This window comes from Solanum tuberosum, unplaced genomic scaffold, assembly GCF_000226075.1.
Source record: "Solanum tuberosum cultivar DM 1-3 516 R44 unplaced genomic scaffold, SolTub_3.0 scf00679, whole genome shotgun sequence".
In the NCBI taxonomy this organism is placed as follows: Eukaryota; Viridiplantae; Streptophyta; class Magnoliopsida; order Solanales; family Solanaceae; genus Solanum; species Solanum tuberosum.
In genome coordinates, this window is record NW_006239595.1 from 127,036 (window position 1) to 153,677 (window position 26,642).

The 26,642-nt window shown below is 34.0% G+C and overlaps 4 protein-coding genes and 1 long non-coding RNA gene across 7 annotated transcripts in view; 2 read left to right on the plus strand and 3 right to left on the minus strand.

Moving 5' to 3' along the window:
• TD (threonine dehydratase biosynthetic-like) overlaps positions 1 to 4,380 on the plus strand; it is a 6,193-nt gene extending 1,813 nt beyond the window's left edge. Inside the window, exons 4-9 of the mRNA XM_006366724.2 lie at positions 422 to 747; positions 2,043 to 2,291; positions 3,068 to 3,141; positions 3,241 to 3,358; positions 3,469 to 3,603; positions 4,025 to 4,380. Coding sequence (XP_006366786.1) covers positions 422 to 747; positions 2,043 to 2,291; positions 3,068 to 3,141; positions 3,241 to 3,358; positions 3,469 to 3,603; positions 4,025 to 4,168 — 1,046 coding nt within the window. The 3' untranslated portion in view covers positions 4,169 to 4,380. The remainder of the gene's footprint in view (positions 1 to 421; positions 748 to 2,042; positions 2,292 to 3,067; positions 3,142 to 3,240; positions 3,359 to 3,468; positions 3,604 to 4,024) is intronic.
• Positions 4,381 to 5,205: 825 nt separating this feature from the next.
• LOC102585043 (uncharacterized) lies at positions 5,206 to 8,943 on the minus strand. 2 transcript variants are annotated; one of them, XM_015305069.1, is made up of 7 exons: positions 8,743 to 8,942; positions 8,261 to 8,328; positions 8,018 to 8,158; positions 7,005 to 7,046; positions 5,939 to 6,078; positions 5,647 to 5,748; positions 5,206 to 5,574 (listed from the first exon to the last, which is right to left on the minus strand). In XM_015305069.1, the coding sequence occupies exons 1-7, from the start codon at positions 8,817 to 8,819 to the stop codon at positions 5,446 to 5,448; spliced, it is 699 nt and encodes a 232-aa protein (XP_015160555.1). In that variant the 5' UTR covers positions 8,820 to 8,942; the 3' UTR covers positions 5,206 to 5,445. The 2 variants fall into 2 exon arrangements, with proteins under 2 accessions (XP_015160555.1, XP_015160556.1); XM_015305070.1 differs by lacking the exon at positions 8,018 to 8,158 and having other exon boundaries at positions 7,005 to 7,049; positions 8,743 to 8,943.
• Positions 8,944 to 9,862: 919 nt separating this feature from the next.
• On the minus strand, positions 9,863 to 11,270 carry LOC107058869 (uncharacterized). The gene is made up of 3 exons (XR_001472381.1): positions 11,191 to 11,270; positions 10,312 to 10,385; positions 9,863 to 10,216 (listed from the first exon to the last, which is right to left on the minus strand). It is a non-coding gene; the product is annotated as an uncharacterized lncRNA (long non-coding RNA).
• LOC102583192 (GDSL esterase/lipase At5g03820-like) lies at positions 10,447 to 12,717 on the plus strand. The gene is made up of 5 exons (XM_006366726.2): positions 10,447 to 10,703; positions 10,794 to 10,924; positions 11,007 to 11,240; positions 11,717 to 11,972; positions 12,241 to 12,717. The coding sequence occupies exons 1-5, from the start codon at positions 10,466 to 10,468 to the stop codon at positions 12,432 to 12,434; spliced, it is 1,053 nt and encodes a 350-aa protein (XP_006366788.1). The 5' UTR covers positions 10,447 to 10,465; the 3' UTR covers positions 12,435 to 12,717.
• LOC102582735 (E3 ubiquitin-protein ligase UPL7) lies at positions 11,875 to 25,510 on the minus strand. 2 transcript variants are annotated; one of them, XM_006366725.2, is made up of 15 exons: positions 25,408 to 25,510; positions 25,141 to 25,263; positions 23,386 to 23,626; positions 22,047 to 22,639; positions 20,005 to 20,976; positions 19,543 to 19,877; positions 18,308 to 18,586; positions 17,958 to 18,210; positions 16,324 to 16,494; positions 16,151 to 16,243; positions 15,154 to 15,261; positions 14,788 to 14,904; positions 13,173 to 13,262; positions 12,920 to 13,014; positions 11,875 to 11,960 (listed from the first exon to the last, which is right to left on the minus strand). In XM_006366725.2, exons 1-14 carry the CDS (start codon positions 25,429 to 25,431, stop codon positions 12,931 to 12,933), a joined length of 3,483 nt encoding a protein of 1,160 aa, XP_006366787.1. In that variant the 5' UTR covers positions 25,432 to 25,510; the 3' UTR covers positions 11,875 to 11,960; positions 12,920 to 12,930. The 2 variants fall into 2 exon arrangements, 1 of the variants encoding a protein (XP_006366787.1); XR_368913.2 differs by lacking the exons at positions 11,875 to 11,960; positions 12,920 to 13,014; positions 13,173 to 13,262 and having other exon boundaries at positions 15,154 to 15,251.
• Between the last annotated feature and the right edge of the window lie 1,132 nt (positions 25,511 to 26,642).

Consider the following 26,642-nt stretch of genomic DNA (forward strand, 5'->3'; position numbering starts at 1 on the left):
CAAGGTTTAGGGAGGGGGGGGGGGGGGGTTCTAGCTTACATTAAATGGTATTTAGTGATCGAAAATTTTATTTACAAATAAAATAAAAGAATTATTTTTCTCATGTTTTAACAAGGAAAAGAGTTTTTAATTTTATTTTTTTTTAAAATAAAGATCTAAAATTGCCTATAAAGTTGATAATAAGGAGGGTAATCAAGCATTTACCTATAAAGTAAAAGTTCAGGTAGTCAACCAACTGAGCTATCAAGATTTTAAAAAAAAAAAAAATTTGGGAGGGGGGGGTAGATTGGGCGTCAACAAGGTGAAAGTTCAGTTCAGGTAGTCAACTAATTGAGCTACTAAGATTTTTCGTCTTCAAGTTATTTATTTATCTACTTGTTTAAATATGATCATTATTTACGAAAAATTATGTGTACGTCAGGTACAATTGGAACGGAGATAAACCGTCAACTTAAGGACATTCATGCAGTGTTTGTACCTGTTGGTGGTGGGGGTCTAATATCTGGTGTTGCTGCCTTTTTCAAACAAATTGCCCCAAATACAAAAATTATTGGAGTTGAGCCATATGGTGCAGCTTCAATGACATTGTCATTGTATGAAGGACATAGAGTAAAATTGGAAAATGTTGATACTTTTGCTGATGGTGTAGCTGTGGCACTTGTTGGTGAATACACTTTTGCAAAATGCCAAGAGTTAATTGATGGAATGGTACTTGTTAGAAATGATGGTATTAGTGCTGCAATAAAGGTTAGCTAGACACATCATCTTTTGTCCTTTTTATGTTTCACGTTCGATATTTGGTATCTATTTTAGAATTGTGAAAAATCTAAATTAGCATCGAGTATGACCTATTGAAGGAGGAATCACTTCCTTTTAGGTATATCTTCTTTTTTTTTCATTTGTTGGGCTTGAATTTTAGACGTCTACTTACAGTCTGTTTGGCGGAGATCAAATTAGTCAAGCACTAATTACTACTCAAAGGTATTTTTTAAAATTTATTGGTCAAACACAAATTACTTCTCACTAGAAATACTTTTCAAAATAAGCTGATTTTAGAAGTTGAAAAAACACTTCTCAAAATTTATCGCCTCTTCTTATAAAATGGTATCTCTTTTTTTTCAAAATTTATCGCCTCTTCTTATAAAATGGTATCTCTTTTTTTTCAAAATTTATCGCCTCTTCTTATAAAATGGTATCTCTTTTTTTTCAAAATTTATCGCCTCTTCTTATAAAATGGTATCTCTTTTTTTTCAAAATTTATCGCCTCTTCTTATAAAATGGTATCTCTTTTTTTTCAAAATTTATCGCCTCTTCTTATAAAATGGTATCTCTTTTTTTTCAAAATTTATCGCCTCTTCTTATAAAATGGTATCTCTTTTTTTTCAAAATTTATCGCCTCTTCTTATAAAATGGTATCTCTTTTTTTTCAAAATTTATCGCCTCTTCTTATAAAATGGTATCTCTTTTTTTTCAAAATTTATCGCCTCTTCTTATAAAATGGTATCTCTTTTTTTTCAAAATTTATCGCCTCTTCTTATAAAATGGTATCTCTTTTTTTTCAAAATTTATCGCCTCTTCTTATAAAATGGTATCTCTTTTTTTTCAAAATTTATCGCCTCTTCTTATAAAATGGTATCTCTTTTTTTTCAAAATTTATCGCCTCTTCTTATAAAATGGTATCTCTTTTTTTTCAAAATTTATCGCCTCTTCTTATAAAATGGTATCTCTTTAAAAAAAAAAAAGGGAAAATCAAATTTACCTACCTAGTATCAAAAATTGAACCGTTATTCTAAAAGAATTTGGACACGTAAAATCCAATCATTTCAAGACAGTTTCATAAACGATAAAGTAAATGCACGAACGAACCAAAAGTGTAAACAAAAATAAAAAATCTAGCGATTTCGACTAGTACAAAGGTATATTTGAACCTTTTTGAGTACACTTCTAAAGGTTAGACAAATTTTCTCGAAGAATTTGAACACGTGAAGTTCAGTCATTTCAAATCGGAATTAAATTATTATTTTTTTCTTTTTTTCAAATAGGATGTGTATGATGAAGGAAGGAACATATTAGAGACATCAGGTGCAGTTGCCATAGCTGGAGCTGCAGCCTATTGTGAATTCTATAACATTAAAAATGAAAATATTGTAGCAATTGCAAGTGGAGCTAATATGGATTTCAGCAAACTACACAAAGTTACAGAGTTAGCAGAGTTAGGTTCAGACAAAGAAGCTTTGTTAGCTACTTTTATGATAGAACAACCAGGAAGCTTCAAGACATTTGCTAAACTTGTAAGTTTCTTGCTCAAACTCTTTAAAAATATCGTTTGGTATCTATAGTGACGAATCAAGAATCATCATTAAGTGGGGTTGTAAAGAAAAAATTACTTGTTGCATTGTTGTTTGAATTCATTAAAAATATCGTTTGGTATCAACTGCCAAACATAAGTTTAGGATTTTCACTAAGAGGGTTGAGAAAAAAATATATTAGCTTGATGCGTTGTTGTTTAAACTCTTTAAAAATATAGTTTGGTATCTGCAGTGAAAAATCCAGAATTTTCATTAAGGGGGTCATATAGAAAAATTTACTTGTGTTGTTGTTTGAACTCATTAAAAATATCATCGGGTACCAACTACCAAACATGAATATAGAATTTTCACTAAAAGAGTTGAAAAAAAAAAAGGATACGTGTTGCATTGTTGTTTGAATTCTTTAAAAATATCAATAGTGAATTTAGAATTTTTATTGAGGGAGTTCGAATTTACTTGTTACATTGTTGTTCGAACTCTTTAAAGATATCGTATAGTACCAGTGGTGAATGTTTTCACTAAAGGGGTTAGAAAAATTTACTTGATACATTGTTGTTCAAACTCTTTAAAAATATCATCTGATAGTCGATCTAATGACGGATTTATGATTTCACTAAGAAGGTTCGAAAAATAAAAATATAGTACGCAAAATCTATATATAATAATAATAAGTTTTTTTAAAAAATAACTTTCATTTAGAAATTTTATATTATTTTTTTATTTGGGGATAAAAACTGAAATTTTAACTTGGATTACAGGTGGGCTCTATGAATATTACTGAAGTGACATACAGATTCACTTCTGAAAGAAAAGAAGCTCTAGTTTTGTACAGGTAATTAAATTAATTTTCTTCAATTTTAAATTTTATTTATTATTTACGATTATATTCTATTATATTTTTAGATTATTTATTTATTTATTGAATTTGCAGAGTTGATGTTGATGAAAAATCAGATCTTGAAGAAATGATTAAGAAATTGAATTCATCAAATATGAAGACTTTTAATTTCTCACATAATGAATTGGTTGCAGAACATATAAAACATTTGGTAATATCCTTTTTTTTAATAATTATTATTATTTATCAAATTTATTTTAAATATTTTAAATAATCAATTATTATATTATATTATTTTATTTCTATTTTCTTTTTTAATAGGTTGGTGGCTCAGCAAGTATCAGTGATGAAATTTTCGGTGAATTTATTTTTCCTGAGAAGGCTGGAGCTTTAAGCACTTTCTTAGAAGCTTTCTCCCCTCGTTGGAATATAACTTTATGCCGTTACCGTGATCAGGTAAGTTATATATACTGACAATATAAGTTTATATTACATTATTATTAATGTGCGATCATCTTATAAAAATGGCCCGACTTAGAAACGAATCCATTATTTAAGTTTTGTGAATTCAACCTAGTACTTGTTGCAATTTTAATAGGTTTCTACACATACACATTAGCCATCATGTCGAAAGTATTAGGTTCATATAAATTTAGTGTTGCAAGACTCTATGTGACTCTGATTTGATTATATAAATATTCCTAACACCATTTCTACATAAAACTCACACTTTTATCTCAGGTAATTCTTTTACAATGCGATTTTTTTCTTTTGCACCTATCGATATAATATAGAAAGTAAACTTTTTTGTATTATATAATAATACCTTGGGAGGATTTATTATAACTTTATTTATTTTATTTGATTGCCATGACAGGGAGATATAAATGGAAATGTGTTAGTGGGATTCCAAGTCCCTCAAAGTGAGATGGATGAGTTCAAAAGTCAAGCTGATGGACTTGGTTATCCATATGAACTTGACAATCTCAATGAGGCTTTTAACATTGTAGTAGCTGAGTGAAGAAAAAAAAATTTGTTGTTCTAAGTTGCAATTATTGCAAATCCTACTTTTTTTATAAAAAAAAATAACCGTGTTGTACGGATCAGCTTATTAAGGAATAATTGATGAATTAACTTGTTATAAGTTAATTTCATATTGTATGAATAATAAGATGCCTATATCCAATGTAATGGCCTTTTAAGTTTCATTTAGAAATAATTTATTATTGTCAATTACTTTTCTCAATTATTACTATTAAGTTGAAGTGACATTTTCTAATGTGGCCATGAAAATAGTATTCACTGATCACTTTTTCTTTTCGATCACATATTTATGAAATAAAAATTGTCATTATCATAAAATTTTACTTTTGAAATTCGAAACTCAAAAAATGGACATTGATGGTGTAAAAAAGTTGGGACTACAAACATTTCAATACAAGGAACTAGGAAGCTTTAAAGATTGCTCCACTCACATGGGAAGAAGCAATGATTCGATTGAGGATGAAGAACGAGAATTCTTGATTAAAGTTCCCCCTTAACAACATAATATGAAATCGATCGAATTCTATAGACTCAACTCATAGTGATTATAAATTTCTTGGATTAGTTCTACCCCTTAACAACATATATAAGATTAATCAAATTCTATCTAGTCAGACTCAGTGATCATAAAATTCTTGGATCATTTCTATCCCTAAATGACAGATATAAAATTGATCAAATTCTATCGAGCTTGACTTATAGTGATCATAAAATTCTCGATCAGTTCAACCCTTAATGATAGAATGTAACATTCTATCGAGTTTGACTCATAGTAATCATACAACTCTTGGATCAATTCTACCCTTAACGATATAATATAAAATTAATCAAATTCTATCAAGTCTAACTCATAAAGATCATAAAATTCTTGCATCAGTTCTACTGTGGAATATAAGATTGATCAAATTCTATCGAGCCTGCCTCATAGTGAACATGATCATTATCAAAAAAAGACTAGCAAGCAAAAGGTATTTGAAAGTGAAAGCAAAAAATTAGTGTAAATTCTAAAAGAAAGAAAGAAATGTGTACATCCACTTGATTCAATGTCATACCAGAATTTAACAATCATATAACTTGAACCAATAATAAATACTACTAATCTAAAATATCATCATCTTCTTCACCTTCCCAAACTCATATAATTTCCAGTACTTCTCCCCTTTCTTCTGTCCCTTTTTCGTATCGCAAATGGCAATCTACTGATAAAGATATTTGATGATCTTTCACCAATAAGAAACAGCAAGAGAGAACGAGTTAACACACAAACTTCCAAGCTTTGTGCATGATTTCATCGTCTATGTAGGGGCGCAATGACCACATGCTGGAGTAGCTCTCCAGTTCTCCAGAAGGTGAAGTGAGGTTAAGGGAAGAAACAATCTTTTCCTGATACAGGCAAAAAAAAGGATTAAAATTACGCGCTTAGCTAAGTTTAAGCCATCGGAAAAAGATTATTACCTGCATTGTGTAGTCACTTTTTACCATGGAGTATACCACTGCCATCATTATTGCAATATCAGTGATTTCATGTTCCAGAGGATCAACAGACGATGCTTCTGCCTACATTATTATAAAAGATCAGTTACTCGGGAAGCATATATACGTGCAAGATCAGTCTAAAGATCATGATCGCTTTAGATATTTTTTTCCTTTAAGAAATAAGCACACATGAATGAACCATGTCTGTATTAGTAACTTAAATTGGAAATTTGAGTGAACATTACGAGTTAAAAGGATTAAGGGATCTTACTTCATCATGACAGGTTTCCAACAGGTTTGTACTGTTGTCAACATTTAGTTCCCCCACTTGAGTCAAACTGCAATTTATCGATTGCACTACGGCTTCCGCTTCCTTTAAAAGACATGCAAGTTCATCAACTACAACCTTCGCTGCAATTAAATATCAGCATTTTATGATCTGAACTCCAAATCCAATTGGAAAATCATGTAATTGTTCACTTATCATAAAAACTGTAAATGAAATTATTCTATGCAGGGTAATTTGAATAACGAACAAACCAATAGTAGCGCCAAGCTCTGAGGAAAACCTAGATTTAACATCTTTGCATATAGAAGTAATGTGATTGTGGTCACACTCTTGTACAACCTTCTCTAAAATCGAATATATGAAGCCCCATACGTGTTCCAAATCAAGAGACTTTATTTGGTTTCATAAGTTGAATCAACCTTTTTATTCTTAACATGTTAATCTTAACGCAAGCCAATGTGTGTGGCATGTGCCGCTGAAGAGACACCGCTTAACATACTTCTATTAGCCATACATGGATGACATTCTAGATCTCATGGGCAAAATTAACCGTGCATTAGCATCGATAATTAACTTGGTGCAGGATTTGTTGGATCAGGAGTTTTTCCAATCATTTCTTTGCTAGTTAACTTAGTACAATTCAGACTTCCCCACCTATCCAACAATAGGGATTAATTAATCCCATGAAAATTCTCCGATGAAAAATTAGCAAGATAAAGCCAAAAATGCAAACGTACCAGAAACTTCTCCTAAACTAGCTATGTCCCAGCAACTATCTTTTGGTGTGTATGTGGTCGGAAGGGGACCGTAAGCGTTTTCATGGCATCACAACTTCAACCTACTCCCTCAAAACTAGATGCTTAGAAAGCCTATAGTTGGAACTACCTCACCCATTTTAATAGCGCTGACTACATTTTGGATTCTGTTAGCTCCATGACTTAAGAGAATAGAGTGGATATACTCTGGTAGTGAATTTTCTTGCTACTGTCCAGGTAAAGTAACAACATAAAGATGATATAGGAAAAAATAATTTCAGGACAGGGAATACCTTCATTTACATGATTCTGAAGTCCAAGGTGGCTTGTATGTACTTCTGTGCAGAAGAAAACCCAAGTTGTGAAGAGAAATAACACCAAAACAAATCTAAGGAAAGAAATTGGAAACAAAAAGGGGAAATTCGACTGGACTAGATGTGAAGACAGTAACAGCAACATAAATCAAATCATTAAGACAATTTTCCACACCTCTTGTTAATATATAGATATGTGAAAGATTTGTAGCAAGATGTTTAAACAGTTTACTATATGGAAACGATCTTAGCGAAACAGAATTATAAAACCTAAACTCTGGCAACGAAAAATAAAGATATAATACATTACTAAACACTCAAACTTGCCCTCAACTGGCTAGTAAGTATTTCAACTTTGAGTATATATATCTTGACACCTCAACTTGGCTCCACTGTGTCAATTGAACACTCCATCTTATAAGATGATCATCTAGACACCTCCGAAATTTATGTGCAACATCGGCGTCAGGTGTCCATGACACAATGGAGACAAGTTGAAGTGTTTAGTTGCTAATTGCCACCAAGTTAAGGTTTCTAGATATGCAATCTCAAAGTTGAACTACTACTTACTTGCCAGTTGAGGCCAAGTTTGAGTGTGTTTATGTATTATGCCAAAAGAAATGACGAACCCCCTCCCCTTCCTCTTTTTTTTCGTTTCAAGCATGGGACCTTAACTTACCGAACTGACTTAGTAAAGTAGAAATCATTAGCTGTCAACTGTTCATAGTGAGCAGTGGAAGAGGGTCATCGATTCTCCCGAGGGGTCACAATTGCCGCGAGCAAAGATATTAATGACGAGGAAGGCTTTTTTGTTATGCTACTAATCAGGTATGCAATACGTATCAATGCAAATAACTCAAATTATCGTAAAAAACAAGAGAAAAAAATTCTACAGCATCTTGTAAACTTACTCTGAAAAGCACCATCTCATATAATTCCTTCACATTAACTGTTCTTTTATATAGATAGTTCAAGATTTACGAAACACTTACACTTGGACATATTGTGTACAGAATCATGAGCATTCAAACATCCAGCTTCTATATAGGAGGAAAGCCTCTTGCTTTCATTATCTCTAATGATACGCTCGACCAATTCAGAATTCTTTTCAATTGGTTGACGCCGAAGATACTCTGACAAAAGCAGGCAAAATAAGCTATATTCATTATAGAGCATACAAAACATTAATTTTACTCGAGTAGTAGATTCATTCAAATGGATGCTACAACACTCACCGAGTCCTTGCTGAAATCCAACTAGTAATCTACTTCCCACTTCCACTAATTCATCAAACTTTGTAATCCTGAAATATAGAGAGAACTAACTTAGTGTAATACTTTGCAGAATTGTTCACCATTTTCAAATTACAACCAAAAAAACCCGTGTATCCAGACCTTACCACTACCTCGCGGAACCATTTTCAAACAAATCCTACATGTCAACCCATGTTAACAGTTTTTTAAAATTGTATATATAGCAGATGATGAACCCGTTAGCTGAGAAATTCTGCAAAAACTGCATTTTTTTTTATAAATTTACAGAAAGTTCCATTCGGACATTTATCCATCACAAAATTCGAATTAAAATACATACAAATGTTGTTTGCTCGTGTAAATTGAATTGAAATAAAGTATAAAAGTAAGGAAGAACGAAGCAAATAATTTCTTGACTAAGAAAAAAAAACAGAAACAAAATCACGGTAGTCAGAGTTGTGTACCTAAGCATAAAATCTGAAAAAGTATGAAAAATCTTCTCTTTGGATTTATACAAGGTACCGCCATCTTCTATTTCCATGGCGAAGTGAACGGAAAACACTCTTTCACCGGCAATGGCTTCCGCCCGAAAGTTATCGGCGGCGATTTTGTTCTGTTTACCTCTTTAAGGAGTTTTTAACCAAAATTTGAGCACATTTAGTCCAAAGTAACAAAAAATACTCACTTCCCTCAGTAAACTAATTTGGAAACGTCATAAATGGTCCTGAACTATTGAAATAGGTTTTAAAATAGCCCCTTAATTATATACTTATCGAATTTAGTCTTTTTAACTATTTAAAATCTTATAAGGTTTGGTCTTTAAATGATACACTTATCGATTTTAGATCTTTAACTAATACACTTATTGATTTTTAGTCCCGTAACTAAAATTGTAAGTGTATAGTTAAATGATCAAATTATCTGATAAAGTTTAGGATAGTTTAAAGGGCTAAATTCGATAAGTATATAGTTAAAAGACTATTTAGACCTACTCCAATAATTCAGGAACCATTTATGGCATTTTCTTGAAAACCAACACACGTATAACTATAGGTGACAAATATGTAGATTGAGCTGAATTCAGACGGATTAAGATAGGTTGAGTTAATAAGTTGGCAAATTATTAATTTGTTCAAAAATTACTTGGACTATAATGGACTATGCATTCATACCTCAGCTTGTCCAACTCTCATTAAGTTTTAGTCGTTTTATTTAGTTTTTATAATCTTTTTAATATCTTGTAAAACTATTATCTTTTGTTATTATAACTATATATAACATATTAAATTAAATTAAATTGAAACTATTTTGACAAAATTTCTTATGAAGTGCTAGATATGAGTCTAAACTTCAATGGATTGAAATAAACTTATCAATTAAAATTTGAACGGACCGAATGAATTATAATTTCATATGTTGCTTTTACCACCTTTACATATACGTGAAGTTGAACTTAGATATAATAAGATTTAGTGGCGAAAACTACGGTCGGTATTGAAATTGAACTTAAGTGTAATAAAATTCAGTTGCGCAAATAATTCTATACTGAGGTGTTGTTGAAAGTTTGGTACTATTCAAGCAAATTGGGTTCTCAACTCTGTTATTGGTGCGAATTGGGGTCTCAACTCGATTGTCATATTATTTGTTATTGCTATTGTTTTCTTCTCCATTGTTTTCCAATATGACTTCTTTACTACTATATTTACCTTACATACTTGATTTTTGATATTCATTGCTAGGGCTGAAGATCTACTGGAAGCAATCTTTCTACCTTCACAAGAGTAAGTTGCGTACACAACACCCTCTTCAGACCCCACTTATGAAGTTACACTGGGTGTGTTATTGTTGTCATTGTAACTCGTATAACTTGTGGTTGGATCGGAATAAACCAATATGAAGTTGCACGAGGAATGGTTCACGCCATTTTTGCTTCAAGTTCTGCAAAGTAAGCTAAAGCTTTTATATTAACACCTGGCCAATGGCCATACTCCTAATAATATACTTTATCCCCAATAATCTTACTTTACAATTACCTTTAGGAGGTGCCAAAGATGCCTCCTCACCTGGAAATGAGCAACTTTCTATCCAACAGTCATTTCACTTCAACCTTAAATTGAAATGTCCTCAAAATTCTCATACCAATAAGATAAAGAAAGAAGAAGAGATTTACTATAGGAGAAAAGAAAAATGGGTTTCTTGATGTCTCTCTTAGGCGGTTTTCTTCTCGCGATGGTATTTTCTGTATCTAATGGAGACCCTTTAGTTCCAGCATTGTGCATATTTGGGGACTCTGTAGTTGATGTTGGAAACAATAACAACTTAAGCACTCTCATCAAGGCAAATTTTCCACCTTATGGGAGAGATTTTGTTACCCATAAACCCACCGGAAGGTTCTGCAATGGAAAGCTGGCCACAGACTTCACTGGTAATGTCTAAAACATTTCAATAATTGTCTCCGCAAAAGAAAAGTAAATGTCCTCTATTGTTTCTCATGCATGCATGTTTTTATCCACAGCTGACTATCTTGGGTTCACTTCATACCCACCGGCTTACCTGAGCCGAGAAGCTAGAGGGAAAAGAGTTCTTACTGGTGTCAACTTTGCCTCTGCTGCTTCTGGTTATTATGAAAGGACTGCTCGACTGTTTGTAAGTACTCAAATATGTCTGAGAATAGAAATCAGTCGATTTTTAGAGGATGACTAACTTGGAAATGTCATGGTTTTTGCAGCGTGCTCTGACGTTGACACATCAACTTAAATATTACAAGTTGTGGCAAAGGAAAGTAGTGAATCTGGTAGGGAGGACCAACGCTACTAACATTTTCTCAAGAGGAATACATCTTATAAGTGCAGGAAGCAGTGATTTCATGCAAAACTACTATATAAATCCACTACTCAACAGAGTCTACTCACCTGATCAGTTCTCAGATATCCTCATGAAGTCTTACTCTACATTCGTTCAGGTCCAGCTTCCTCTTCTGTGTACTAATTGTTACCACTTCTTCAACTGTTACCATAAACTAATTCTTAAATCCGAGCAACCTGCAGGGAATTACTTTGCATAACAAGAACATTATCAAATGAAAATGCAATTAGGACTAACCTATTATAATGTTCTAACTCAAGATCATTGGACTAAAATTTACTACGTACGATAGTAAGGGCCCTGGTAAATAAATTTAAGTTCCAACTCTTATTTGACAAACGGGAGCAAGCAAGCCCATGCACGAATCATAATAAGCACTTATCAAATTACAGAAAGTTAGGATTGTTACAGGATGTACAAGGATGACATACACTTGACCACCCGGTAGACTTAACCTGAAACTAAGAAATAAGATCAAGCTGTATTTATATATCACAAACTAAGAAATATTATGTGTATTCATTTATACACAAGCCAATCAGTATGTTAATATCAGCAGCGATCAATGTACAGAACCTCTATGATCTGGGAGCAAGGAGGATTGGGGTTACAACTCTGCCACCAACTGGTTGTTTGCCAGCTGCCATTACTTTGTTCGGCAGAGGAACCAACGAGTGTGTTGCAAAACTGAACAAAGATGCTGTCTCTTTCAACAAGAAGCTAAACAGGACATCTCAAAAGTTAAAGAGCAAGCTTCCTGGCATCAAGCTTGTAGTCTTCGACATCTACCAACCTCTCTTTGATCTGATCACAAAACCTGCAGAAAGTGGTAACATGCTGAGACTTTTTCTTCCTTCTCCTTTCCTACCTTTTTTTCTCAAACTCGCTTATCCTTCAAAAGTATTGAAAGCACAAACATGTACAGAATTTTATTGTCAATTTTTATTAAAATAAATGTCTCATATCTTGAAACTTGACATAGGAAGAAATGTAAATTTCTAAAATGGGTTTCCTGTTACTGTACTAAAATAAAAAAGGTGAATTAGGAAATGTCCCCTTCTTGATCCATTTTTGCTGATAATATTCCTATTTTCCAGGATTTTTCGAATCAAGAAAGGCTTGCTGCGGGACTGGTACACTAGAAACATCATTCCTTTGTAATGCCAGGTCCATTGGAACATGCTCCAATGCTACAAACTATGTCTTCTGGGATGGATTTCATCCCTCACAATCGGCAAATGAGAAGTTAGCTCAAAGTCTGTTGGAACAGGGTTTTGACCTCATATCTTAAAGCCTCAATGCTGCAGAACGGTCGACTTTGTATGATAATGTTTATTACTTTCGAACTTGAAAGAGGCTTTAGTCAGTCTTAGTTCATACAAGGGCTTAAGTATATTTCATATGATAGCAGTTACAGCAAGTACAAAATGTCTGACAGCTTTCCCAGCTTGGGAATATGTTTTTCGGTATTTGATGTACTGTCAAATGAAAGTCAACTGAAAGAACAGTATTCTGTAAGTCTTTTGAGTCATCCCATGAGATGAGCTCTATTCAACACTAAATATTCTACTTGATTTCCTACCCATAATTTATTTATTTATTTTTAAAAAAGGAAGACCTGTTTAAACTAAAGTAAGCTATAAGTATTTCCATTTGTCATAAAAAAAAATTAAAAATCAATCTTCTGGTATCTTCTTTCTTTTGGCGGCGGGGAAGGAGAGGGAGTTGATCTTTTGCTAGCTCTGGTGTTCACAAACAAAGAGAAAACCACTTTACCTGCGCAATAGTTATGAAAGTTCGAAACCAGCATTGGAATTGATAGCATATAGAAGCTTTGCTCTCAAGGTATTCTGGCGTTTGTATGTTGGAAGCTGTCAAAGGCAGAAGGAAAAATACAGATTATTGGAATATGTTCGAGTTAAAAGAGATCTTGTTGTTGAAAGCTACCTTGATTTTCAGTTTGACAAAATATGAGTTGGATTAGGTCCATTCAATGCCTCAAACTTAACGTAGTTTAATTTAACTGTACCTTGAGGGTGTTGTAGCATGTAGACGCTGAAGGGAGCCGATCAACATCCTGTCCCCCGAATGTCGCCAATAGTGGCAAATCACAAGAAACCTATATTTACGAAATTTCATTACTATTAGCCACTGGTTATCAAGGCATTCCGTTTAAATTTTGGTATGTACATTTTCTCTAGTTTTCCTTTCCCTTTCTTTCAAAACTTTTTGGTATTTTATTTGTTTTCATGGCCATCCCCCCCTCCCTCTTCACCCTAAAAATGAAAAACAACAAGATAAAAAACAGGCCTTTAGAACATAAAGAAGTGCAACAAACATCAGGTAGCCAGAAGAGTAAGATTTTTAACAATGCTGGTGTTGAGTGATTACTGGGAAGACGAGAAGCAAAAACAGCATGTAATCAATAAAAGTATGTACGAGGAGCCACTTTAGAAAACTCACATACAAGAACAAGTACATCATGCCGATAAATGCCAGAAAGTTACTGAAAATGTGTTAATTAAGTTGTTTAGGATGTTAATTTAAGAAAAAAGGAATATTCTTGCCGATTGTTAGTTTAAAGAAAACAGCATGACACATAATGTGGCCATATCAAGTGAAGCATTTGTTTCCTTTTATAATTTGATTATTTTATAAAATTTGGTTTCTTGTTAGGGAAGGGCATTTCTGATTAGTTTTAGTTTGTTCTTATTAGAGTGGGACAATCTACAAGAGTTTTCTCTGCATAACCTTCCTCAAACAACTGAGAAACATGGAAATAAAAGATTGTAAAAAAAAAGACAGCCTGGTGCACTAAGCTCCTGCTAAGTGCAGGGTCCGGAGAAGAGCAAGACCACAAGGGTATATTGAACGCAGCCTTACCCTGCATTTCTGTAAGGAAATGACAGATTGTATCCATACTTCACCAAAATCAAGACTGCCTCCTTTCAGACTCTATATGGCATAAGATACCGAAATACTGAATGAGTCTGAACTCATCCAGACATCTACATATGACGATGCACTATTTAAAGCTTCAAACCTCAGCCACATTTGCACCTCTGCAACACTGTCACTGTCAGCCAGTGGCAGGAGAAAGTTTGTATCCCAGCACTAACACATTAGGGTTGAACTCAATTAGGAGACATGGGTCCTGTTCGGTTCCACACAAATTTCCAATCTACGGAGAAGATAAAATCTGGTTGTTTGCCCCAAATTCCTGTTTCTTTATGAGGATTTTGCAGAATTTTTTTAAAAGACGCAAAACTGATAAATATCGTCTATCCTGCATTTTCCATCCAAAGTGAAACACTGGAACTGGTTTACCAAAAAATCAGATGCCAGTTTCACATCAGTTCACCAACCAATAAAAACTTTCCCTGCACTCCTATTTCCGGGTTCTTTCAACGCTTAACTCTCAATAATTTTACCCCCTTGTTATACTTTCACCATTGTCGGTTGACCATTTTGAATTAACACTGCCTATTTACCACTTCACTCAACATCCAGAAAAAAAAATACGGTGCTCATTATTAACCTTTAGAGCACAAAATCTGGTAATAAAAGCCTTCTTATCTGTTTATCATCTTCATGTGTGCTAGGTGGTTTCGTGATTTGGGGGAAAGGGACAAGAAAGTGCATACCTTGTGAATGGTGAAGGTTGGCTGCAGATGTTTGAATCCAAGCAAAGGAGCTCGCGAACAACTTGTCACAAACTTAAGCAGCAAACACCGTTCTTTTGGTTCAAAACTCGCAAATACCTAAACCTCAAGAACAATTAGTTAGAAATGCTTAATTGTCTTCAATGGTTTATTCTCCTACTCTAACACTTGCCACCACATACATATGACTAGATAACACCAAACAATAAAAAGATCTTTGCTTAGACCAAGTTCCTTCTGTCGAGAGATGTTTGTTTGAGACGGTTCAAGTAGACAATGATGGATATCACATTTGAAGTTTCTTAACACAAAAAGAAAAAGAGAAGGAGAGGGATAATTCATGCATACCTCCCAAAAGAGTTTAACTGTCCGACTTCCTTCGGTGTAACCTCCAGTATAGCGTGTATTCTTCCTTAAATCATCAATGTCAATATCATGGTTTCCCCCTGAAAGCAACTGGATAAAACTTTAGATTAGCTGAAATGAAAGCATGCAGTCCAGCAAAGAAAAGCCTTTGTAATTCAAGTGGCTTTCAACTTATTCTCATACCACATAAAAGCATATGCACTCCATCTAATTTTTTTATGCCTTCCATTCTATTGTCTGCATGTCATGTTAGTTCCTTAATTTTAAAGAAATGTGGAGAACCAGATAAGATAAAACAAAAATTGCAGAGGTATTGCCAATACATTCAGCATTTACAAGCCAATCGTTGATTCGAATAAGCAAAGAGACAAGGAAGTCTAAAACTAGCACGGAAAGAACAAGGAAAGATCAGTTGATGGTAGAATCTCATACCCCATGAGGAATACAGTAACATTCTATGGATTGATGGTAGGTTGACAGAGTAAGCGCATACATAACTCACCTTTGCCCACATACATAGCAACTACATGCACTTGCAAGTATATATGCATCTGTAATAAAGCACAAGTCGAAATAGAGAGGCATCTGCCTCTATTTTGCAAGAAACAAATAAAATCACAGGGTATGCAATCAAAATCTATGTTACATTAGCAGAGACATGGTTATGCATCAAATACAACTTCAGGACTATTCCTTACAGGTGGATTTCATTTAGCAGGTTTTATTTGTGTTTTGAAGGATCCAAACTCATACCCATATCAGACCTGTTTGATGTAATTAAATTAAGTCAAATGAAGAGTCCATGTAACATAGATTTTGATCTACTAACCACCTCCTAGGTCAAGCTTTTCATGAAAAATCAGGCTATAACCTGCTACAGTATATGTGGAAGGGGTAAACAATAGGGAAAGAAAATTGTACACAGAGCTACTAAAACTGAAACACAAAATTCTGCTAAAATATGCACAGACGGAATTACCTGATTAAATTCACTTGCATTAAACAACTTTAACCAGGAAGGGGATATAAGGTCCGTCAGTCCTCTATAAAATGCATTTGAGAAAGGAAGTATCTGCCATTGAGAGCTGGAAACAATAAGTCACCAATACCAGCAAAATGGGGATCTCAAAGTAGGAGCACAAGTATCGATACCTGCCGATTTAATTTAAAATCTGCCATTGCATGAACATATTGCAACATGTTTTCTTTTGTTACAGAAATATCCTTGCCACCAGGTTTAAGCTCAATAACAATGTGTTTCCCCAATGACTCCTCAGTAACTGTAAAATCCAATGCGAGGTCCTTGACATCACCATCATAGTGCTGCATAGACCGAAACCAAATATAAGTCTTCTGCATAGTTCCATTAAAGTTGGATATGGATATATAGAGGCTTGGGGTTGTTGATTATGTAAGATTGAAACTTTATTACTGTCCACATTAGATAACTTCTTTTGTTTTTGATAATGGTCATAACTTCTTCTTTTTTTGAGAATGGTAACATTACTGTCCTAGTTAGATAATTATCACTAATATAAGTACAAATAGGTGTGTCTATATTCCATATTAATCAAATCACTAATATATTTTTATCCTTATTTTTCATAAATTATTGGAGCCATAACGATCTTAGAAGAGACGACTTCTTCGATTGGTAATGATCTTATAAGAGACCTAAGTAACTTCAGCTATCTACTGCAGCCCTCTTACTTCCCGATATAGTTCCAGCAGCACCAGTCATCTTAAATTCAAATGCCTTCTTCAACGAGTGTTCTGGAAACACCACTCCTCTTATCAGTTACGAGCCCTGCAGTGTCACCTCTTTCCACCCATTATTTCGCCACTATATTAAGCAACTGTTGTAATTTTCTGATAGCCAGAACCTTTTTGCAACTTTTCTTTAGGCAATTCTCGAAAACATGGAATTCACTTATTGAAAGATTGACAGCTTATGTAGCAAATTACACTAAGTTCCTTCAGTTTCAAACACTTAAACAATCATCTCCACAATTATTATATGACATTCAAATCAGTAATATATTTCTTGTGTTTCCCAGTCCTCCACTCTGACCTAAAATCATTAACTCAGGAGCTTACTATCACCTTTCTGGTAATAATTCTTTTTTTCTTGACTAGTCTCTGGTAATCACTTTTTTCTATGCTATTTCTTCATCAATAAATCAATATGGCATCAGAGAAAGTAGAGACAATTTACACAATTACAAAAGTGGGCACATTTATTTTATCATTTTAGGTTTCCAACATGTTCCATCACATGCAGGGTTAATTCTTTTTTCTTCACCCTAACACATGAAAATATTTCCTGACCAGTGACGGTGAAACTCGAACCTCCAAAATCTCAAGGCGCTTTAATTTGAAAACTTAACAGGAAGGAAGAAAGAGATTATTAAGCGCTGAAAAGGCACTTAAGAACAAAATAAATTGGAAATGAATGTTGAAATCAACTTACTTCTCACCCCTAAGCTAAAATTCTTTGTGGACTATTTGCTTAAATATAGTAGAGATAAAGTGCTTAAAGAGTTATTTTTTGAAGTGATAAAGTGCTTAAAGAGTTTTCAGAACATTCTGTTATATGCAAATAGAAAAATGTTTTCTTCTACCAATGTTGATTTTGGGTAGATAGAGTTTCCTACCCTTTCAACAGCTCTTTTAAAGCACATCAAGGTGACCATCACAAGGAGTAATTAGCTATTCATTTTTGCTTGTCATTTAGTCATCTGTAATTCTTAAGAATGAAATTTCTGGAATTGATTAGCAGCATTTACCTTAACATACATAAGATTCCTGTATAGCTCAGGATCAAGTGTAGACAATTCATCAAGAAAGCTATAGCGGCCCAACAGCTTTTGGACAAAAACATGTGAAAAGGAATAATCTAGCAATATTCCTTCATAGAGTGCTTTGCCAACGATTCTCCCCAGAAACTCGATCATCTGAATTCCATTGTCCAAAAATCTTGCAGCTGTATTAGGAATTAGATGTCTATCTGAAGTCAAGGTCTGTGTGAACAGCCCATACCTTACAAAATAGAACCAATTACAAAGATCTCAAGTCATTTCAGAGAGCAAAAAAAGAGATGGCTAACTTGATAAATACATGAGCAAAGGCAACTCACTCAGGTGAGAAGGCTGCTTTGGCTATTTCTGTCAAGAATTCCTTGGATAACCCACCATAGTCCAGGCCAGCCTCTGGAAGACCAGACTCATTCACGAAAGAGACGTGGATGCCGGACTTTAACCTTGATCCTAAGTTATTTAGTTGCTGAAATCCATCTTCAATAATATGACCACGACGAATTACTATCTCGACGGAACGTCCACCAGGTCCAAGAACTTCACCAGCCATTTTTCTCGATGCCTTATCCATGTTGATGAATTCTCTAAACATCTCAACCCTGCCAAGGACCAGAAATGATTTAGATCATTGCTAGACCAGAAGAAAACAACTGGGACCCTTTGATTTGAAAAGGCTACAAACAGTTGCATGTGTGATTCCAAATTATACCCCTGATGCAAGAACTACACATTTGAATTCATGTAAGTCGACATAGCAACATCTCTTTGTCTAGAAATCAAAAGCAAATTATTCTTTTTATGATTACATTGGACCTACGAGACTGACCTCAGTGGTTTAAGCCACAACATGCAACATCATCATATACAGTGGTGACCAAAATATAAGTATAATTCCAAATTATTAAGGAAATACACGGAAAATTCACACAACCATGTTGAACATGTATTTATGCTAGTCAAATATTAAAAGGACGGAGCATAAGTCCATAAAGCTTCTTATTGGCAACACAAAAAGGAGGTTAATGTATTTTTACTGTAGACAAAGGGTCGAACCAAAACCCCAACAAAAAAAAATGAAGAGTAAACTACCTCAATTCATGATTAGAAATTTTACACTCCAGGGTGCTAAAGGCAATAGCAGTCGGCATTAAAAAATACTACTGTCCCAAATCAATTTGGTGGTGTTGGTGTCATTGACTTCCTCACCCCAGCAGGGGCTTCAAGAAGATACCTTAATCGCATGATGATGACGTTCAAATGTTTAAAAATTACGTGCCTAGTAACATAAATTGGGACGGCTGGAGTACCATATATCTTAACTTGGACGAGCAAGACTAAAACAAAAATATGAACAAACAGATAAGAATCTTAACTAATTCACCCAAACAACAAAAGATGAAAAGCACAGAGCGTCGCAGACAAAACCCGTGCGCTGTCAATGTCAAGCACAGGAAAGGAGCATTTGGACAAACTCTAGACATTAAAAACTGTCAGAATAAACTTGAAGGTAAATGAATGATGACAGTTTATGATGAGTTTTTCATGTCGAAACTACCTTTCTTCAAATGGGAAGATGTGTGGGATAACAGTAATGATAGAGCCCATGCTCAAAGTGGTTGAGGCATCATCACCGTTTGAAGTAGCTGACAAAACTTCATGAGTCCTAGCAGCTACAGCAATGGGTGGCCGATTATTTCTACCTGGTGAAAGCCACAAAGTGGGAGGGCAAAATTGGTGCCTGCAATCCCTTTCATACAATAAATGAAGACATTTGATAGCAGAATCTGTCAGAGGTCTAGTTTTAGGACCAGTACTGTGAGACATTGTATTATAAACCAATGTATTCAGCACCGACACAATTTTCTGCTGCTGCTCCAATGTAAAGGGGACCTACATTCACGTAACTCTTACTTTTAGAACATTTTTGAAACTTACTTTTAGGACATATTAATATCATTCTAATGACATTGGAAAATCAAATGTAGATTGAAATATTTAAATTAAAAAGAAATCTGACCTGTTTCTCATAAAACTCTAGGTCATCAAGAACTAACAACAGGTGTGAATAACTAGCGCAAAACAGATGAAGTAGACAAGACAAATCTTTTGATAGGCCATCAGGACCCTGCCTTAGCAATTCAATGTCCCACATATCAGAATAATGCTTGTCAATGTGCACTGCTTTTGATTTTCCATCAACTGGATCCACACTTTTGAACTCAGTTTGTGATTTCCCAGTTATCTTTTGAAATACGCTAGCCCATTTGCTGCCTATATCTTTAGAAGAATGTTTTTGCTTTCTCTCAGAAGCTTCAAGAATCTTGTTTTCAGAAATTGTACTTTCATCCAAATATTTGCCCTTACTGACAAGATTCTTTCCTTGAAAAAGTGATTCATTGAGGGTTCCCCACAGGTTGGAAAGAAACCCGGGAGTAAAAGACAGCATGTTGAGGACTGGCATTGCCCCTAGCACCGGATTCAAAATAGAAAATATTCTGAGCATCCATGAATAGTAGTAAGCAACATCGAGCAATTCACAGCTCCCCGAAGATTCTGCTCTGCATAAGGGTAAACTTTCAGCTTTCTGAATGAGACCATCTTTCTCCAACACTAAAAGTTCCATCAGATGCTTCTGCAGCCAAACAGGCTTAAAGAGGCTCATATACGACATCTTTAAGGATCCAAAAGTTGTCTCGACTTCAACAGAATTTCCATCACCTTGAACTTCTTGGTTCTCCTTTCTCACCCATCCAGCCCTTTCAATCTGAGACAATAATTTCTCCGTCAACATAATCACTACACGGACATAGGATTGACGGTCTAAACCAGACACTAACTTTCCAGAATCTAAGTTATTGCTTTCACTGCCTGCAGCAAGGTATATAAAATTTCCAAGAGCCCAACCAACTGGTGGCATCACCCTGTTGTGAGAAGAACTTGTCATCTGATCCATATCTGACATATCCTTTAGAATTTGCTCCTTTGACATCTGCCATCACCTGTCACAGTTTGATCAGTCCCTTCGCATTCTAATATCCATAACTGCATCAGAAATAATGCAAAATATGGATGCTAATTTGAACTCTGGAAAGGTATCAGTATAGTAATTTGCACAAACAAACTGTAGATACAGAGATGATCACCAAAATGAAATTGGTAAGTGCTATTGCAGGCTGCCTCAGCAATTTAGATAATGTGAGTCATCATAAATTCAAGGAATAATACACAAACGCTTCTCTAAATTTGGCTCCATTTGCAACTTACACACCTAAACTATGAAGTGATTATATTACCCCCCTGAACTTCCTTTTTACCTATCTATTAACACCTTGAAGTGCCAAGTGGCATAGAGTAGTTTCAACTCTTGTATGGTGCACAAGAGAAAAGAAAGAAATATAATAAAAAGAAACTATATTGACTTTTTGTTTTCCAAACGACTAAATGTCATTGGTAACAACTATTTGTTCCAACTCTGTATCTTTTTTCTTGTTTACTTCTCTCATTTATTTATTTTCTTTGTTTAGAATGTTGGATCTGATCCAAATGAAATAGGACCAGATCCAAGCTTTTCACAGATGTGATGGGGGAAAATGGATTCCATAAACTGCTTTAGTTAAACAAACAATTTATTCGTAAAATGCCACATGTTTAAAAAGTCCACATGGTTAGAGTGTGAAAAAAAAGAAGGAAGTTCAAGGCTGTAATACAAGTGCCTCATAATTTAGGCGAATAAGTTGCAAATAGAGCCAAGTACTATACCGAAATTCAAAAATAAATTATCAGTTAATTTTTAAAAAAAAAAGTTTTTATATATATATATATATGTGTGTGTGTGTGTATATATATGTTTGTTCAAAGTTTGTTCAGGAGAGAAGTATTTCCATATGTTTACAATGAAGTGGATCTAATCAACTTATTCTTGTGGTTGTCTGGTAGATTTTCTAGCCCAAACTGACAATAATATCGTCCCATAGACACACTGCCTTAAAATTATGTAGGTACGGGCATATACACTCGTATAGTTAGTTGCAACAATTCCCTTTACTTTGACAAACTTACCAATAGTATCCTCAAGCAAGGTGTTAACACAGATTTGTGTTTCAAAGGAGGAATCAACACCACTGGTAACCGTTGAGCAAACCAGGGTATTGTGAGTAGATAAATACAGTATTGCTCCGCAGCACTCTGAACTTCTAGCAAGTCATTTTTATTATCCGCAACTAGATTCACGACATGAAATGGCCGTAGTGCTAAAGTAATTGCACTTGCAGTTATCAGTAACTGTTCATCTGTCTGAGAAGACAAAGTCACCTGAACGGAACTAGGAGCCTCAAGTTTACAAATGTACCTCCTTACAGAATTGTATAGTCCACTTTTAATACTTCCCATGAACTGAACTAAATCCCTAACAGCCATTAATGCACCCTGTATATTGGTATTGCTGATGCATTTCCAACCTTTCACATCAGTCAGAATTACTGCCAAGCGCATTGCTAATGATGCAAGTAGAACATTGTTACTCTTGTGACAAGAATTATCATATTCTGTTAAAATATACAAGCAAATGGTAATCAACTTCTTTGCTTGATAATTCCAAACTTTCCTCTCTTCCACGGTTCCAGTAGCCATTGAGCAAAAGTTTTCATTGGGATCTAAAAAAGAAAGAAGTAGACAGATAAAGTCAACGTACGCTATAACATAATCAACTTAACTGACAAATAGCAATGGATAAATGCCAGATCATGCAAGGGGTAGGATTTTTAAAAATAAGGATTTATAGCTTGTATTTGTGCTTTTATGGTTCAACAAAATAGGGAAACGAATTGTTTTTTTTCATCTTTTTATAGTATGTAAGTGAGTAAAAGGTAAACAATCATTATTCCATAACCAGCCATCGAATTGTTGAGAGTGTGTATGGCACACAATTTAGCATCTTGATGAATCGTAATCCAGAAAGAGACGCTCAACATCATTGCAAAGTATTTCAGATACAGTCTTTATTATTTAATGTTTTATCTTTGATAGGGTTCTTTGTTATTATATGCTTCTAGAAGACAATGATTCTTCTTTCTTTCTGTTTTTTCTATTTCACTAATAACCCAATGCAGCTGGGAGCAGAATATCCACCAATTCAATGAATATAACTTTTTCGAAATTTCTAAAGGACTGGATTAAAGCACTTGTCAGGTGAAGCTTAGAAATATGGACATCATTCTGACAAAGAAGAGTTATTCTATAACCATATTTCATATGAACTCATAAAATGTAGAAGGAGACATCGAGACATGGGATACTTTTCTTGCCAAGACTCACAAAACACAATTGTTATAGTAAGACAATTATGACTAGAAAATTTGAATAGAAACTTAAGGACTTGAAATATATAAGAATAGCATACTTGTTGAGTTTATGCTCTCCAGGATAACTCCAAAACAACTCCTGATGCAATCTTTTTCTCTGGGTTGAATTCTTGGATATCGCGCCAACAAGAATGTAGTAAAGAAAAGAAAAGGCCTCAGAACTTGGCTGGATATAGACGATTTCTTTAGAGGAGAAAGATGACTATTTATCAATGATTCCCACTGCTGCTGAAACTCCAGGGCAATACGTTTTTTAACACGATAACGATGCCAAGCTCTCTGCACATATTTTAAGAAGCCGCGTTCATAGTTGGCATCACACTTGAAGATGAGATCAAAACATTGTTTTCTTACAAGGCTTTAAGAATGTTACTGGTTTATATAAAAACTTCAAGCAACAAAAGGATCATAATGAAAGAAAGCACAACACTAGTTCTGCTGTATTATACAAAAGTGAACTCAACAAATAAAAAATTTGCAATGTGTATGCATATCAAGGAATGATAAACCTTCAAACCACAGAACCACAAAAAGATTTATCATGTTTGCAATAAGAAAGAGATTACAGATTCCGAGTATCTATTTGTTCTTTCTAGTCCATTGTGATGACATATTATTCAAGCTTCAATTTTACTTCTGAAGTTCATCCAAATAGCTAAATACATATCAAATTCTAAAACCAAAAAGATAGTCAACAAATAAAGTAAAATAGCCTTTCTCTTTCTCCCGATAATTGACTTGGATTCCCCAAGTTTTCAACCCCCCATTATCTGCATTTGATTGTTATCTATACTGAGGTACATTAACCACTAAGGAAAAACTATACACCTCATCAAAATCAACCTTTCCCTTTTGCCTTTTCTTTTCTTTCATAGGTGACTTCACAAAAATTATAAGCACAAATATACACTTCATTACTTCAATATCAGGGTATAATAACTCCTTCGCTTGTCATTTAATTCAAAGAGAGTAAAGCACAAACAGAACATGGTCTCTTAAGATATTTCTAGTTAGGACTAGGATCAATTGACTCTGAAACATAAAGTAACAAGACCATAACTGTGTGCCCTTGCCTTAAAAGATCTCAACTCATAAGCCTCACCTCCAACTTATTTGAGGTCTTTTCATTTTTAGGTAACTTATTTTTTTCATTAATCACCCGAATCAAAATTACAAAGCAAGCTACTTACCACAATTAGCTTAGTCTCACTGCTAATAACTCCCTATCCAAATGCTTCCTACCATCAACGTCACCAAACTAAATACAATTAGGAGCCATTACTTAACAAAAGTCATGACTGCACTACATCCTTTGCACCCTTTGGTGCTCTAACATCACAAGCATAAACAATATTCCTAGTTAATCTAAGGTCATCCACAGCCTGTCATTTGAGGTTTTAAGGTGCTTTTGACATAGTAATTTTACTATTGTGACAATGAAAAGCCATTAAGTTCAGCTTATAATTATATGATCATCTCCAACTTATTTGAGGTTTTAAGGTACTTTTGACACAGTAATTTAACTATTGTTACAATGAAAATCCACCAAGTTTAGCTTATAATTATATGATCATCTCCAACTTATTCGAGGTTTTAAGTTGCTTCTGACACAGTAATTTTAACTATTGAGACAATTAAAAAGCCACTAACTTCAGCTTATAATTATATGATCATCTCCAACTTTTCAAAACATGTCGTGAGCACTTTACAAGCCAAAATAAAGTCATACTTCACGATCAAATCAAACATTGGCTCACGTCTATTTTTAAGCTAATAAATCCTGATTCACTGACCTGAATTAACCGCGCGGCAGCAGTAGCTCGCCGAGTAAAATTCCTCAACGCTCTCTCTTGTGAAACTTTTTCCAAAAGCACATCCCTCGAAATCTCCTTCGCACTTGAGCCTCGCAATGAAACCTGATCCAAACGGATAAACAAAAATTCAACAAATTACTCGAAATCAAAATCATGCAAACAAAAAAAAACGATCAATTTGATCAAATTCGCCGAAAAGGATAACAATTAACAACAACAATGATGATTATGCATATATAGAAGAACCTGGTTCTTTCGAGGTTCGCTCATGGCGGATTAACAGGAAAAAAAATGACTTTTGATACAAAGCGTGAAATGAATTGAGATTTGAGAATATGGGGATATGATAATTAGTTGAGCGGGTTTGTTTATTGACCCGACTCCTAACCGAAAATGCAATATCCTTGTGGTGTTGTCATTTCGTAGACGGTTTAATTAATTTTACGAGATATTTATTATTTTGTACAAACAATAAATAACAGATAATTTTATCAGTACTGGAAATTGAATTTAAGACCTCATAACAAATATTACTTCTCTTTTTATTTGATCCATGAATCATGATCGTTTTTTAATTATTATATAATTGATTTTAACGTTGGAAAACTTGTTAAAAAATCAGTCATAAAAAAAGGCATTATTATGAATATTGTCTTTTAAAATTTTAATTTTATTTTATTAAAATGACTCAAGGTAGTGGGCCTAGTGGCATATCAATCTTAACCACGGGCCCAATACTTATTTTGCAGGCTTTTACGTTGGTTATGGCCCAATTTGGAGAAACAACAGCCCGTTCACATACATATGCTTGTGAATAGAAAAAGGCCCAATTTATCATATTCATAATTCAATTATTAGATACTTATGAAACATTTTTAAAATTTATAACTTTTTCTGCACAAGAGATTTGTTAATAAAATATAAAAGAGTTTTTTTTATTAAAAAGAAGAAAACAAAGATTCAAATTATAACTACTCATAAGACATTATTCCTCAAAACCCATCACTTCCAGTATAAAAATACATTTAACGAGTCCTCAATAACTAGTGCTATTTTGATTTAAACGAATGTGTATAATTTTCTAAAGTTCAAATGACTAAAATATAAAATCAAAAATTACAAAGATTCACTTCAAAAACTCAATTTACGCATAGCTAATATATATAACTAAAAAATTCGAAATTTCAATTTGAGCCTTGAATATAAAATCATCGGCGAATACTTCAGCCCAAGTTCAAGGTTACACTTGATGTTTTTTTCTAAAAAAAATAAATCATCTAAATTCAGGCAAAGTCATAATGTTTTTAGACTTGAAATTTTTATTTTTAAAAATTAAAATTCTCAACATTTTTTTGTTCTTTTTTTTAGTGGTGTCAGAAAACGTATAAAGCAAAAAATAAAAGACATAACAACTACAGTAGTAATAAAGAAAGCACTTACCACCATGGATGTGTTCGAATCTTATGTATGAATTTTTTTTT

Bases quoted from the DNA above. Each gene is read 5' to 3' on its own strand.
- LOC102583192 (XM_006366726.2), top strand. From the start codon at position 10,466: ATGGGTTTCTTGATGTCTCTCTTAGGCGGTTTTCTTCTCGCGATGGTA. The intron at 10,925-11,006 runs GTAAGTACTCAA...TGGTTTTTGCAG, and splicing joins AAAGGACTGCTCGACTGTTT to CGTGCTCTGACGTTGACACA. The intron at 11,241-11,716 runs GTCCAGCTTCCT...ATCAATGTACAG, and splicing joins CTTACTCTACATTCGTTCAG to AACCTCTATGATCTGGGAGC.
- LOC102585043 (XM_015305069.1), bottom strand. From the start codon at position 8,819: ATGGAAATAGAAGATGGCGGTACCTTGTATAAATCCAAAGAGAAGATT. The intron at 8,159-8,260 runs GTGAGTGTTGTA...TGCTTTTGTCAG, and splicing joins TGGATTTCAGCAAGGACTCG to AGTATCTTCGGCGTCAACCA. The intron at 5,575-5,646 runs GTAATAATCTTT...TGCCTGTATCAG, and splicing joins AAAGTGACTACACAATGCAG to GAAAAGATTGTTTCTTCCCT.
- LOC102582735 (XM_006366725.2), bottom strand. From the start codon at position 25,431: ATGAGCGAACCTCGAAAGAACCAG. The intron at 18,587-19,542 runs GTAGTTTCGACA...GGTCCTTGGCAG, and splicing joins ATCTTCCCATTTGAAGAAAG to GGTTGAGATGTTTAGAGAAT. The intron at 16,244-16,323 runs GTATCGATACTT...TCTCAATGGCAG, and splicing joins ATTTTAAATTAAATCGGCAG to ATACTTCCTTTCTCAAATGC.